Genomic DNA, 13,632 nt, shown 5'->3' with positions numbered 1-13,632 from the left:
AAAAAAAAAAAAATGTGCATTTTCTTTGGTAAGATTATAAGGTATGGCACTCATTGCTTTGGAAATCTCCAGCTTCCCCCTCCCACTGGACCTCTTCCCTTTTCCTCCTCCTTCTAAGTTTTAAGGTGAAACAGTAGCTCTGGCATCAGTTCCTAGCTCCCTCCTCCTAGTGAGACTAGGATTTGGATCCTCCTTGGAAAGCGGGGGAATGCTGTTATATCTTGCGTGTTCCCTTTTCACTGTTACTTAACTGCAGGTGGACTAGAAAGGCTTTACTTCCAGCAAAGCATTGATGCTGTGCTCTCTCACTTGAAACTCCTGTGCCAGAGAAGAACAGCGAGGATGGGAAAGGCTCTGAGGGGGGAGAGGTTGTCTCAGCCTGACCCAGAACTGACAGACTGAACTCATGCTGCAGTGGTGGAAGTTTGCATCCTCGTAGGTGTATGTCCAGATGCGCTGGACAACACTGCAAACGTTATTGCAAAGGTTGAGGAACTGGTTAGATTTTATAGGGAATGAAGGTGGTTTGTGTGGGGAGTTGGAAGCACTTGCAAAACTAAGGCCCATAAAAAGCCCAGCTAGCCTTTCCTTTATACACAACTGAACTGAAATACCCTATTTTGTGTTAGATAGTGCTGTACACCAGACCTGTATGTTTTATGTGAGATTTGAGAATTGTCTCTTTGGATTTTGTTAAGGACCAAGTGGACCAGTTTAAAGGCTTTCTATAGATACACTATACATAAAATGTGGTTTTGCATACATATATGTGGAAGTGTGCATGAAAGGAAGTACATAAAGCCTTTAACTCCTAAAATAGCCAGGAAAAAAACACACTCACTCTCACATTTAATGCGGTATCTGTGGGAAATGGCTATTCTGCGTTACCAAAGCCACCACAAATAATTTAGGGAAGTTGGAAGCCTGTCCTCTGTAATAACCTTATGCAAGATGGAAGGGACTGCCTTTCAGGACCTCACTCGGTAATGTAACGGAGGAAGATGCAGAGGAGTTCTTGATCAAAGAGGCAAAAAAAAAAAAAAAAAAAATCACTGTATGTCCAAAAGCTTGTTGTCCGTACCCAGCTGCAGCCGCTAGTCTGTTAAGATATTATATCTCCTTGCAAACCTTGTTCTAACCCTGGTGTTTTAAGCAGCTCTACCACTACACAGCGGCATACAAGCATTTTTATGCCATTACTTGCCACCACTAACCACTGATATGTCTTACTAGAGCGCTAAGCCATTACTCAGCTGCTAAATTTTCTCCTTCGTTGTGTGCACAAATGCAGGCAAACATGAAAACACGTTTTCCTGTCATATTTCCATGTGTCACGCTGGTATTTGTATAAGCAGCTGGCAATCATGTGCCTGCAACTACTCAACTGCAGAAGCAATTGTCTGCACTAATGAGATGCAGGTATGTGTGTGTGTGTTTCTACTGTATTTTGGATCTTTGGAAAACACTGCTTTAGATCTGATTTTGCTCCTCAGTGAAGATCATACTTGCTAGAAAAAGAGCGAGCGGATAGCTGCTTAACTGGAAAATGATCAGATGTCTTATTTTTATTAGCTGTTGAAAAATTCAATAAATATCCAACAGCACAGTGGAAAACTGTTAACTCTCTTGAAAATAAACATGCATCTCCTTTGTATTTAACCAGCTGAAAGTACATATTTTTTAGGTACAGGATATAGATTGTATATTAAAATGCAACAATCACATCAAAAGCCTCTTCTCTTTTCACCCACACTTTCCCGTGGGCGATCTGTCATACTGCTTAGCGTCCTCCATAACTATGCGCTTTGAATTCAGAGTCTCAGAAATAGCTTTGAAACCCTGTCTCAGAAACATAGTTATGTTTCTGTTCTTGCAGAGTGCGCCTTAGGGGGCAACGTGGGTGAGAATCTGAAGTTTTATTTTTAGTTAAACTTTGTTTAAAATCTTGTTCTAATACAGAAGTATACTGAAGGGAAGATGGCTTGTAACTTTAAGGCTTTAAGTGTTTCAGCTTTGTGAAAAAGACTCACTATTGTATCTGTATGCCTTCTACCATCTGCAAAAGCAAGACAGCAATACTTGATTCAAGTGCAAAGATGTTGCGAAGCTTCATTCATTACTGTTTGTCTGAAGGATCCAGACATCCTCAAGCAGAATTGACTATGGAAGTCAGAGGCACTACAGTTTGTTATTTAAATAGCTCTGCAAAGCACAGCCATTTTACAATGTGCCTTTAAGCATCGCTAGTGTGCTCCATGGTTAAAAGCACAAATTTCATTTTGTCTCGCATTGAGTGTTTTAAAGTTAGCAGTCTCCATCAGCTTAGTTTAGACCAGTGGGTTCAGCTTTATGACAGGGGAGGCCATGGTAGCACCCCGACAGTCCCTCTGCAGAATCTGGGTTTGACCAAGCATCCTTGAAGTTCGAAGAAGGACCAGCAACAGGGACTGACTCTAACCACCCATAAGGACTTAAACCAAGGTGGCAGCAATATATTGTTGTTCAAAAACACAGGAGTCAAACCGAGCCCAACAGGTTTTAACAAGCAAAGACGACTGTTCCCACTTCTAATGCTACTCACCATTCCACTGATGCAGCGGCCACAGGCTGTCGTTTTGAACTCTCCATGCAGCTCCTTCACAGCACTCGTTGTATAAAAACCTTCTGCCAAAAGGATTATTCCATATAAGAAGAAAAATGATGCAATGCCGTAAATTACATACTGCATTAGCTGTATTCTAAAATGGAAAAGAAAAAAAGATATAATTAGATTTTAGTCCTATAAAAACAGTGTCAGTCCTCCCAAATCATAAGAGGTATGAGATAGCTCCCTTCCTAGAAATACAGTTCAAGGCTCCTTAATGCATTTTAAGCAAGCAGGCTGCAGGAGAGCGCTGATACAACTATCCTGCTTCCACAGGTAAACAATACTGATGTGCATTAGTATTGCATCCGCTCGAGCATCCCGTTTGTGCTGCAGTTCTTACACTGACTGGTATCAGTCACCAGCTTGAAGCTGCAACTTCATGCCTCCACTATGGAGACTGGGGTTTTTTTTCCTGTTATTGATCCTGACACCTAACTCAGGGAACGTCTGACAGGGACAACACAGGGCTTTGAAATGGCAAAGGCTGGAGCTGAACTACTGGCTGAATCATCTGTGGTGATTCCTTTGACTTAGAGAAAGGAAGCAGTCTCTGAAAGTCACTATTTCCACCTGTAAAATCCAGTTAATGTATGTTTGCAAAAATTTGCAAATTCAGTGATACTTCTCTGATACAAAACTCAGCAAAGGTGCAGAATTAGATTTTAAAAAAACTGAAAAAAATACTTAGGAAAATCTTCTATTTCAGGTACTCCAGAACCATCCAGAGGAAGAAGACTGCAGGGCACATGGCATAGGCACTTCCCTCGGATACAATTTGGTAAGGTTCTCAATTCCTTAAGAATCTACCATCTGCAATGACACTCTTAGGGTATTTTTACTCTGGCTAGAATAGGTAAATGGAAAGAATAATTTCTAAATATTATCCATCAGATTCAGTATCTGAACCTGACTGTGCCGTATCTTTCATACAACATTTCTTCTGGTCTCCAAAAGATATACTTTGTTATTAGCGCAACTTCTCCAGAACTTACGCCTTCTTAAAACTAATTTGATTGTTGGCATGGTTATTCTGGATGAAGCTATTCAGAGAGAGGTTAATTTTATACATCCATACTGCCAGTTTTCTAAAGCTAAATATATTTTTCCTCAAATGTTTTTTTGAATTCTTACCACTCTCCACTAAGTAGCTGCTAGCATACATGTACATCTCCAAGGAGCATCTGCATATTTTAGCTTAATTTAAAGAAAACTGATTACTACCATTTATATAGTTAAATGTTATTCAGACAGATAGCACACCCCTTGTATCAAAATAGGACATTGCTCATTTAAAATTACATGTGGGAAGTGCTATGTTCATTTTCCAAACTGACTAAAAATAACAGGATAAATCTGATGCACCTGTGCTATACAGCATGAAAAAATTAAGTCAGTGTTTGAGAGAACAGAAGAATTCATTTCACCGTCATTAATAGTCTAGGAGGAACTCGATGCATGTTACCAGAAATTAGTAATATGAAACCTGGTTAAAAATCCATTCCACAAAGGGTGCCCTACTAGTATATTTTTCATTTATTTTATGTGTCTTTGGCCTTAAATTATTTGCCCCTTTCTAGGACCACTTCTCCCTTGCCTTGTTAGACCTCCACAGAGCCTAAGGCCTCAACTGCATCGGTAGGAATTACACATTTCCCCAGCTGCTGATGCTGACTTGACAAGAAACGTTGTCAACAATTCTCCAAAATTCAAAACTTGCTGCCTGTTACGGCTACTTTTGCGATTTCTTCTACTTTGCTCAAACGAAGACTGATACAAGTACAAGGGTGTTTTGTTAGTTGCTGAAAGAGTAGCTGCTTAGTTTCTTGCTAAATTTTGTGGGTAACTGCAGGGTCCCTGTGGCTCAGGCACTGGAGCTGGGGACACGGCACCCAGCCACAGCCGGGGTGGGAGGCGCTGGGGGGATGCATGGGGTGCAGTCCCGGAGCTGCGTGGCAGGTCCGGGCACAGGGGGTCCTGCAAGGGGGAGAAGCCCCGAAACGGTACTGTGGGACTGATGCCAGTGCTGCCGGGGGACGGGAAGGGGGTGGTTGTGGAAGCCTCAGGCTCAGTGCACGCAAACGGGCCCACAAGCACATGCCACGTGGGCCCCCTCTTCACAGACGCACGCGGCCTGCACAGGGACCCCCACCCAGAGCCCTCAGCGGCTTTCAGCAGGTTTTGGCTGCCCTTCCTCACCCCCTGCCCTGGGATGAAGACATCTCCAGGAGCCGGCCGTACGCTGTGCCTGCGGCCGGTGCTGCCCCGTGGTGAGCAGCGGGCAGGAGGCCGACCCCAGGCCCAGTCAGCACCTGATGCCAGTGCGCCGTCGTCACAAATCGCAACTCGAGAAAAGTTCCTCACTGCCGCTGGACAAAAGCCTTTTCAAAACCTGGTGGTCCAGCTGGAGGGGCCGCCTAAGGTCCAGTGTGTTCGGACCACCGGCCCAGAGCCTGGGACCCGCAAACCTCTCAGCGTCAAAGGGAACAAGAGGCTGGCACTGGTGGGGCTGGCACTGGGTGCGGGCTCTGACACAGGCCTCCAAGGCCTTCCTCTGGTATCACGGAGAAGCCTCAGGAACACAAAAGCCCCAAATATTTCACCAGTGGTTACTTCTGAAGGCTACAGTCACAGAGACAAACATTTAAGCTCTTTCCAGTCTTTTCTCTCTTTTTTCTTGTTTGTACAATACCTGCCCACCTTCTCCTGAAGGGGTGATGGACAGAGCAACGCTTCCCAATTACTTGTGTCACTAAAATAACTTCGTAACACTAAATCTACCCTCTTTCAGATTAAAACTTTTGTCACTTGTCCTGTCACTACAGGCCTTGCTAAAAAGTCTATCTCCGTTTTTTTTTATACGCCCCCTTTATACATTGAAAGGCTGCAATAACATCTCCCTGGAGCCTTCTCTTTTCCTGGCTGAACAACCCCAACTCTCTCAGCCTGTCCTCATAGAAAGCGTGCTGGCCACACTTCTTTTGATGCAGCCCAGGACACGGTTGGCTTTCTGGGCTGCAAGTGCACATCGCTGGCTCATGTCCAGCTTTTCATCTGTCAGTACCCCCACGTCCTTCTCTGCAGGGCTGCTCTCAACCCATTCACCCCCCAGCTTGTACTGATACCGGGGGTTGCCCCAACCCAGCTGCAGGACCTTGCACTTGGCCTTGCTAAACTTCATGAGGTTCATGTTGGCCCACTCCTCAAGCCTGTCAAGGTCCCTCTTGAGGGCATCCCTTCCCCTCAAGCATATCAACTGCACCACTCAGCTTGATGTCATCTGCAAACCTGCTGAGGGTGCACCCAGTCCCACAGTCTACATCATCAATGAAGATATTAAATAGTATTGGTTCCAATATAACCAGGTTAAGCAGGATACACACTCTGGTTCTCTGTGTGTAAACACCAAAAAACCAGAGTGCTGCTGGACAAACAAGCAACCTAACACTCAGGGATGGAGACTGAGGTTTGAATCCATCTCTACTCATTTAGCATGAGGGTGTTATGAAGAATAATGGAAATGGGAAGCATACTTACACTTCACTCAGCAAAGCATGGTCGCTGGCAGTCGTGGAGAAGTGCTGCTCAAGGATAGACACGGTTCCCGTGAGCGCCACATGGCCACAGCCACAAAACAATGCTACCCCCGAGAAGCAAAGAATGGTTGCCACGAGCGAAGCATATGGCACTCCTCCTAGGCACTTAATGCAACATTCAAAGCAACCTAAGCAGAAGAGAGAAAGCAAAAGAAATGTTATGAGCAAAAAGCAAATTATGAGGAAAAGAACATCCGTCCTTCACTTGGTAAAAGCCATAGGGACTAAAAGGCATTGACGTGAGAAGCAAAAAATCTATAGGTGGTGCAAGACAGCATCACCCTCTAAAGCAGTGACCTACAGATCTGTTGGTATGGACTCAAAGCCCAGAAAGTGGACTGAGTGCTCCTGTCTTTACAGGATCAAGAGGAGATCAATGAGACAGCCTATGAAATGGAAAAAGAAAAAAATGACTTGTCTGAAGTGATCCATTGTGATCCAGCTGCTCATACAGAGCTCACCGCGTTTCAGCATTAGTGATACTAACAGCAGGAGCACTAGCTATGCTGGCACCACTCACGAAGCCAGAGAAGTAAATACTCCAGCCAATGAAGCCTTCTAGAAAAGTAGAAGATACTTTGCACTTTCACTGGAAGAGGAACACTTTTAGGTCTGCAAAACTTAACTACCCTATACTCTCCCATGACTCCTGAATATCTTTTTGTATAAATCCATATAAGGTTTTAGGGATACAGATATTTTAACAACAGAAAAATTGAATGGGGGCCAAAGAGTAACAATTTTTCTCGAGAGCAGTGAGATGAACCTGTATTACACAGACAATACATTCCCAGCTCTATAGGATACACTGGATTTACAGTGAATACAGTCTGCAGTAGCATAATCACAGTTTTAATGAAATGTATCATTTAAGCAGTCTGAGTTAACAAAACACACACCCCCCCATAACTACTGCTCTACAAACACTGTAATAAGGAGGTTGCAGCTGAATTGCCAGGTTCGTCCCAACCATGTGGCCTGAAAATCCATCTCCTTGCAGAGCTGGGAAATGTAAATCGGAAACAAACACAGCTTTTAACTGCGCTATAATGGTAATGGCAATCCATACCGATTCATTACTTCAGGGCGATAGCATTAAGCTGTCTCCATTAATGTGCATTTCATACAACTGCGCAAAACACAAGCCATTAAGACAACGCTTAATGGAGCGACTCGCGTTGCACGTCGCAGGAACAGCCCGCTGCTTCTACGGGAAGGCGCTAAATGGACAAAGCATTTGAAGGCAGGGAGACAGCTGGCGAACGCGTACATCTCATCGCATCTTCCCGCCCCAAGGATTCCTCACAAAGATCAGCAAGTCTCCATCCGCCACATGAGGCAAGTTTATTTTTATCTCCCTCCCTTCCCACTAATGAATGAGTTGCAGAGCAGGCACTTCCGTGAAGCACTGGGGAATAATAAGCATCCGATAATTGAAAGCTTTCCCATTTCGTAAGTGGGAAACTCTTCTTTTAGAGAGTCACTAGCAAGTGTCCTAGTCTGGCTTAAGCAGCTATCACCACCAAAATGACTTATGAAATGCCACTTTGCTAACTGCAGACAAGATTTAATTGTACAGAAACAAGCCTGGGAAGCTTTTATAGTCAAGCCCACAGCTGGAGTCCACTCAGTAGGAACTATCTTTATGACAAAAATATTGCCAAATGAACAAACACTGCAGTTTAGCAGTGACGGGGCAAACAAACTCCAAATGCACGCTATCAGAGGAAATCATCTCTGTGTTTCATTTTATCACAGAGGTCCAGAGTCGAGTTCAGACACCAGACCTTGCAGAGCGATCCTCTGCTTTGGGGAATCTGCCCAAGTGCAGCTCACGAGCCACATGCAACAGCAGTCATACACGTGAGGCAGGCTCGCCTCCGCAGCATCTGCTCCCGGGTCAGGTCCAAACCTCCAAGAGTTAATCCAAGAAAGGCTTGCACCTGGCACAGGATTAGCAGTGAAGGGTTATCCAAGAGTAACCATGCTCTGATCCAGCAGGCAATGCTCAACACACATGTGGCCACAGCCCAGCACAAAATGAATGGCCTTTGAGGCCGCACTCCTAAAGGAGAAGGTGACTAAACGCTAGATCTGTGCTTTGTGTGGAGGTTGACCACCTAGTCATGCTGATCCACAGATTGCTTCGCAGAACGATCCCACCAAAGACAGGAAATAAAAACAGTTGGAAGCAAAGCCAAGGGACTGATGAGGTCTGAAAGAAAAGCTGCTGGTTTCAGAAAATGGTAGCAGCCTGCTTAACTAAAAATTGGTGTAGACCCAGGATTGACAATTAACGCCCCCCAACTAGGTACCTGTCCTCCTAGTAACCCCACACAGCACAGCCAGCTTTCCAGACCACTGGCAGAACATTCACCCTGGAGAGTTTGTCAGATCCCTTATCCAAACACATGACAATATCTGCCACTAACCCACAGACCCTCGAACACAAGCCAACAGTGGCAAACCCCCTCTCACCTCCCATCTTTGTGGCCATACTCTTTACGTCTTCCTCTACAGCCCACATAAAAAGGCATCACAATATTTGCGTGGCCTTCATTTTATCAGGGCAGACCGCAGCCAAGGGTGGTCTTGCTAAGAGGTGTCTAAAGCAACCACGCTGTTTTGAGCAAGGCAGAGAAAACTGCCCAACTGTGGAAGTGCAGAAACTACTCACGTCCGCACCGAGACTAAATCAGGAAGCAGAGGGACTTCAGTTCACAGGGCAATGGCGCGCTGCCAGCTTGCAAGCGCAGGACGCATCCCAAACCAGCATGTCTCCAAGAGACAGTGCCCATCCATACATCGTCATTCTGCACCCAAATTGACAGCAGAGCTGCACAGCCTCCTGCCAGAGGGTAACTAACTGCGGGACACAACCTCATCACGGTGCTGGGGCTGCCAGACCCCCCCCACAGATCCCACGGTGAACGCTCTTTATGAGCAGCTTAAATCCATGCTTAGCCTAAGCAATATAGCTGGTTTTGTAATTTTGTTTCAAAGCAAGCCTAAAACAGTACTGCCAAGAGCAGCTTTGAAAACCAGCTAAAATTTGAAGCTCATCAAGCATGCTCTAAGATATTTCCAAGCTTCCCAAACAAGCACTGAAGCAAATCAGAGGATTTCTGAAAAAAACGAAAGCTTTACAGGAAATCTGCTCTATGATCTCTCTCTGTAACCCCAAGTCAGCAAGTATCTTTATACAGTACAACTGAAAACCCATGATGATGTTTGCCTAGTTGACGTTCACAAAACAACTTGCTAAAGCAGTGATGACAACTGCAGGCTGAAGGCCTGTGAACTCAAGTCAACAAAAATAAGGTAGTATTAAAATAAGTTTAGTTCCAATTTTCTGCTAGTTTTTACTTTCCATATGGCCAACACACTGAACTTTTCAGCTGTATATCCACTTCCAACACAACAGTGTAAAACTATTTAAATATGAAACCGTACAGCACAAACACACATCACTGCATCTCCCCTTTCAATGGCCATTTTGTGCAACTAGAACCTTTTGTGCAACTCAGCAGAATAAAAACATTTTTTGTCCTCAGGCTGGTGAGCAGCAGTTGCCATGGAGGCAGGTTAATAACAGCCCAATGATTTGCCCAGAGCTGCCTGTGATCTTGGCTACAGATTTAACACACTCTCAGAAGGAGGCCAACAAGGACTGAGATTATTCTCTAGGGAATGAATGCTATTAAACACACACACACACACACACACACAAAAATATTCTTGCTAAAGGACAAAAATAAAGAGAAGAGAAAAAACAGGAACCAGCTATTCTTTTAATCTCCTGGAAACTATCAGTCACAGGAAATTGGTAAAGGATGAACCTACATATGTACACAAATCGGCAATTGGTTGCTTAATGTATGAAGAACAATTATACAATCTACCCAGCAGTGTACAGGCTATTGCATATATGCAGGGGCTTAGCCATTCAATTTCCCATGTCAAATGGCAATTGTGTGGCTAAACCTTCCTTGGTACTTTAAGTACGGCTTTAAGATTTAAACTCAGAAAAGCAAGGTAATGCAGAATTAATGGAAAGCAGTCTTAAAACAAAACCAAAACCAAAACCCAAAAGCAATTCTAAGACTCTAACTCATCCTACTAAGGTCAAGATGGAGTGGAATGACAAAATCTGTGCTTCGGCAATGACAAAAGACAATGCAATGGGATCAGGTAGCTGTCTTGAGTATTCCCAGGGCTTGCTCTAGAAGTTCACACATCAGCTCTTGAAGCCCAGACTTGAAAAGCTGAGACAGATGCACGTTCACAAAGCTGTCCCTCAAACCAAAGCATGGAAAACATGATGTAAGGGAGGAGTGTCCACAGCTCCTGGACAGAAAACCAGCCTGTCTTCTGATGTCCCAAACTCCTCCTAGGTTGAACTAGTGCCTCAATGTATCTCGGGTATGAACCATTGATCCCATAGTCAAGGTCACTACGGAACAAAAAAACAAGGAACAAAGAAAACCTGAAAGGGCGTTTGAAAAGCCTTCTATTTCAGGGAGCTAAACTTCCAGGCTCCTGTGGCCGTTTTCTGAGTTAGTTCCCACTCTCTTTTCCTTAGAAGTTTCGTTTCTTCCTGTCCCATAAATCTGTCTTGCTGTTCTGAAAGATGAAGCAATGGGCACCATTTTTTCTCCTCACTTACGTCCTGTAATTGTGCATGCATTTTTAGAAATCCTGGCATGTTGGACACCTGTCCAGTTAATATGTGGCAGAAATTATGCGGCATGTTCCACCACAGAACCACGATCTCTGTTGGCTTCAGCATCACAGCTCAGGGAGCACGTGTGGAGGAATTGTTTTAACAAGAAGAAGGTCGCAAGAGACCCCAGGAAAGAAAAAGCACTAGGTAACATCTTAAAGGAAAGCAGTAGGTAACATCTTAAATGCAGCCATCGCATGTAAAACAGACTCATTATTACACATCACGGGAGCCTAGTGTTGGGAGCATTACTCCCAATTCACAAATAAATATAAGAGGAGAACTCAATACTTTACATTCACCTCCCGTTTCCCCAGTGCTGAAGACTGCCCAATACCAAGCGTGCATAATACCATTGGAGTCTTCAACCACCATGGATCTTTGTCGGAAAACAAACTTTATGTCAATGAAAGCAAATGCCAATTTTACTTTCTGCCACCTACTGTATTTTTTAAAATCTCCATTCTGAATGGCTTCTGCATGCTAGGATGTACATTTTCATACCTTACAGCACAACTGGCAGCTACGGGGGAAGCAGTAAGGGATGCAGGAATACACTGATACCACAGAGGCAAAAATGGAATTTACCTCCTTCTTCCCTGTGTGAAAATAAGCCAGTACCTGGCAGTAAGATAACTTTACTTCTCACATCTACCACCCACACCAGCAGCCAAGGGTCAGTGGCAACAGTACAATAAGATAAAACGTTTAATCTTACAAGAGTAAGTTTAAAGCACGTGACAAATTTCTCTCCACACTTTAATAGGGGCACTAAAATAAAAAGGCTGTGTGTTAAATCACTTGGAAGTCTTTGTTGAAGCTCTGTCCTTACCTATTCCTGTTCATCTTAAATTCTGCTGATTTACAAAACACAGCACAAAGCTAAAACCTCTGTTATTAATTACAATAAATGCTCACTCACCATACTTTTGGATTAAGTACATTAAACAGACTGAAGTGATGAGCTCAAATAGAGAAAATCCTTTATTTTCCTCCCACAAACCTCTTAAAGCTCTTCCACAGAAAACTTCAAGTTCAACCTTTCCTAATTTTGCCTTTTTGTCCTCCCCAAATCAGAAGTTGTGAAATTAACTTATACTGAAAATGAGCTCTTCATGAGAGCCAGAAAACTTAATGCAAGGGTAATTTAGTCTAGCCAGATCGATGATCTCCCCGCTGCATTTGCATCCCCCTCTGCCAGAGTTGTTAATAAATACTTCTTCTAGCCAGCATAGTCGCTGTGATGGAGAAGATGTGACCTTTGGAGACCACAGCCATCAGGGCTGCCACAAAGGATCAGACCTGAAATCCAGCAAGACCACCACTCCCATCCTTCACAGTGGCTAGCACAAGATGCTTCATTCAAGTGAAACGCAGTGAGACCTGGGGTAGTCTGATCCATCCAGTAAGTCTCATCCCAATCTCTACTATTTAAGAGCTACTCAAAGAACAAGTAGCTCCTTTTGAAGGTTATCAGCATTAATTGCAACTTCTCCAGATATTCTTGATACATATATGAGATATTTGGTTTCAGCACTGTCATACAGCTGGTTCCCCACTTCTGAGAAGGTATTTATTCTCTGTTACCAGTTTTCAGCCTGCCATCTTTAAACTTCATTAGATGCTTCCATATTGTCGTGTAGCAGAGAACTAAAAATCCTTGCTCATGCCTCCTGTGCTGGAACCACCACAGAAAAACCAGGAGAACTGGTGCACACTAAGAACAAGCATCTCACAGCCTGGAAGCACCATTAGCAGACCCCTTTTTAAATCCACAAAGCACCAAGTATCTCTGTGGTACTGTATGAGTAACAATAATAAGCTGCTCCTGAATACTCCAGCAAAAATAGAGTAAGCACAGGTTTAAAACCAAGCACATTTTTTTCTAACATGCTTAGCCAAATAAAAAACCAAACACACCAGAAACACCCAAAAAAACCAAACACCCTTGCAGAGGTTATCAATGTTCATCAACAGCAAAAGCTGAATTTTTTTCCTTTCACTAAAGAAAACATGATGTTCAAATTGGAGAAAAGGCTGTTTTACCAAGGCAAGATTTGTCTCTTCTGGATGCTGTTAAATGACACAGAGAAGACTCTAACAACAGACAGCAGTAAACACAACCCCCTTTTTTCTTCAAATCTCACACCCAAACCAGCACTTCTTATAGAAAAAAAAAATTGCATTCCCACTGCAGGCATCAAACCTCTTTCATGAGAGGACAGATGATATGAATGGTCTTTTATAGGCCTTATCTAATTTACCTTCTTCAAATTTATTGAAATACACACGCTCCCCATCTATATCACGCCCAGCCTCTGCAAGGCTCATTAAGCTCACAGGTGTTCTGAAGGCATCTTTTTCAGACAGCGCAGCCTATGAAATATGAATCACTACATCCACGCTTATTGCAAGTGCCCATCTCAGGCATTTGCTGTGTAAGAGCAAGGAGTCAGACCTGCATGGGAAGAATGCCGCTGCCCCATGAGACAGGGGGACAAGAGAATTGCTCTTGTCCAGCTTTATTGCTCTTGGACAAAGGTCAGGCAAAACTTTGTTTATTTTAATTCATGTCTTCTCTGCTTTACTTTTGGCCTATGAAACAGTGGAAACCACAGCAGAAGAAAAATACCTAATTTATACTTTGGAAAAGGCCTTACTTCAAACAG

The 13,632-nt window shown here is 43.7% G+C and overlaps 1 protein-coding gene across 6 annotated transcripts in view; it reads right to left on the bottom strand.

Annotated features, from left to right (window-relative positions):
• The window catches only part of GPM6B (glycoprotein M6B), a 111,252-nt gene that overhangs the window by 8,095 nt on the left and 89,525 nt on the right, over positions 1-13,632 (bottom strand). For all 6 annotated transcript variants that reach the window (XM_087757536.1, XM_087757539.1, XM_087757538.1 and 3 more), the window contains 2 exons: positions 6,182-6,368; positions 2,582-2,738 (listed from right to left, as the gene is read on the bottom strand). In XM_087757536.1, coding sequence (XP_087613662.1) covers positions 2,582-2,738; positions 6,182-6,368 — 344 coding nt within the window. The remainder of the gene's footprint in view (positions 1-2,581; positions 2,739-6,181; positions 6,369-13,632) is intronic.

This window comes from Nipponia nippon, unplaced genomic scaffold (genome assembly GCF_047370975.1).
Source record: "Nipponia nippon isolate SJK-2023a ecotype South Korea unplaced genomic scaffold, ASM4737097v1 scaffold_2, whole genome shotgun sequence".
Classification (NCBI taxonomy): Eukaryota; Metazoa; Chordata; class Aves; order Pelecaniformes; family Threskiornithidae; genus Nipponia; species Nipponia nippon.
The sequence above is the reverse complement of the archived record's forward strand: the minus strand, read 5'-3'. Positions and strand labels throughout refer to the sequence as shown.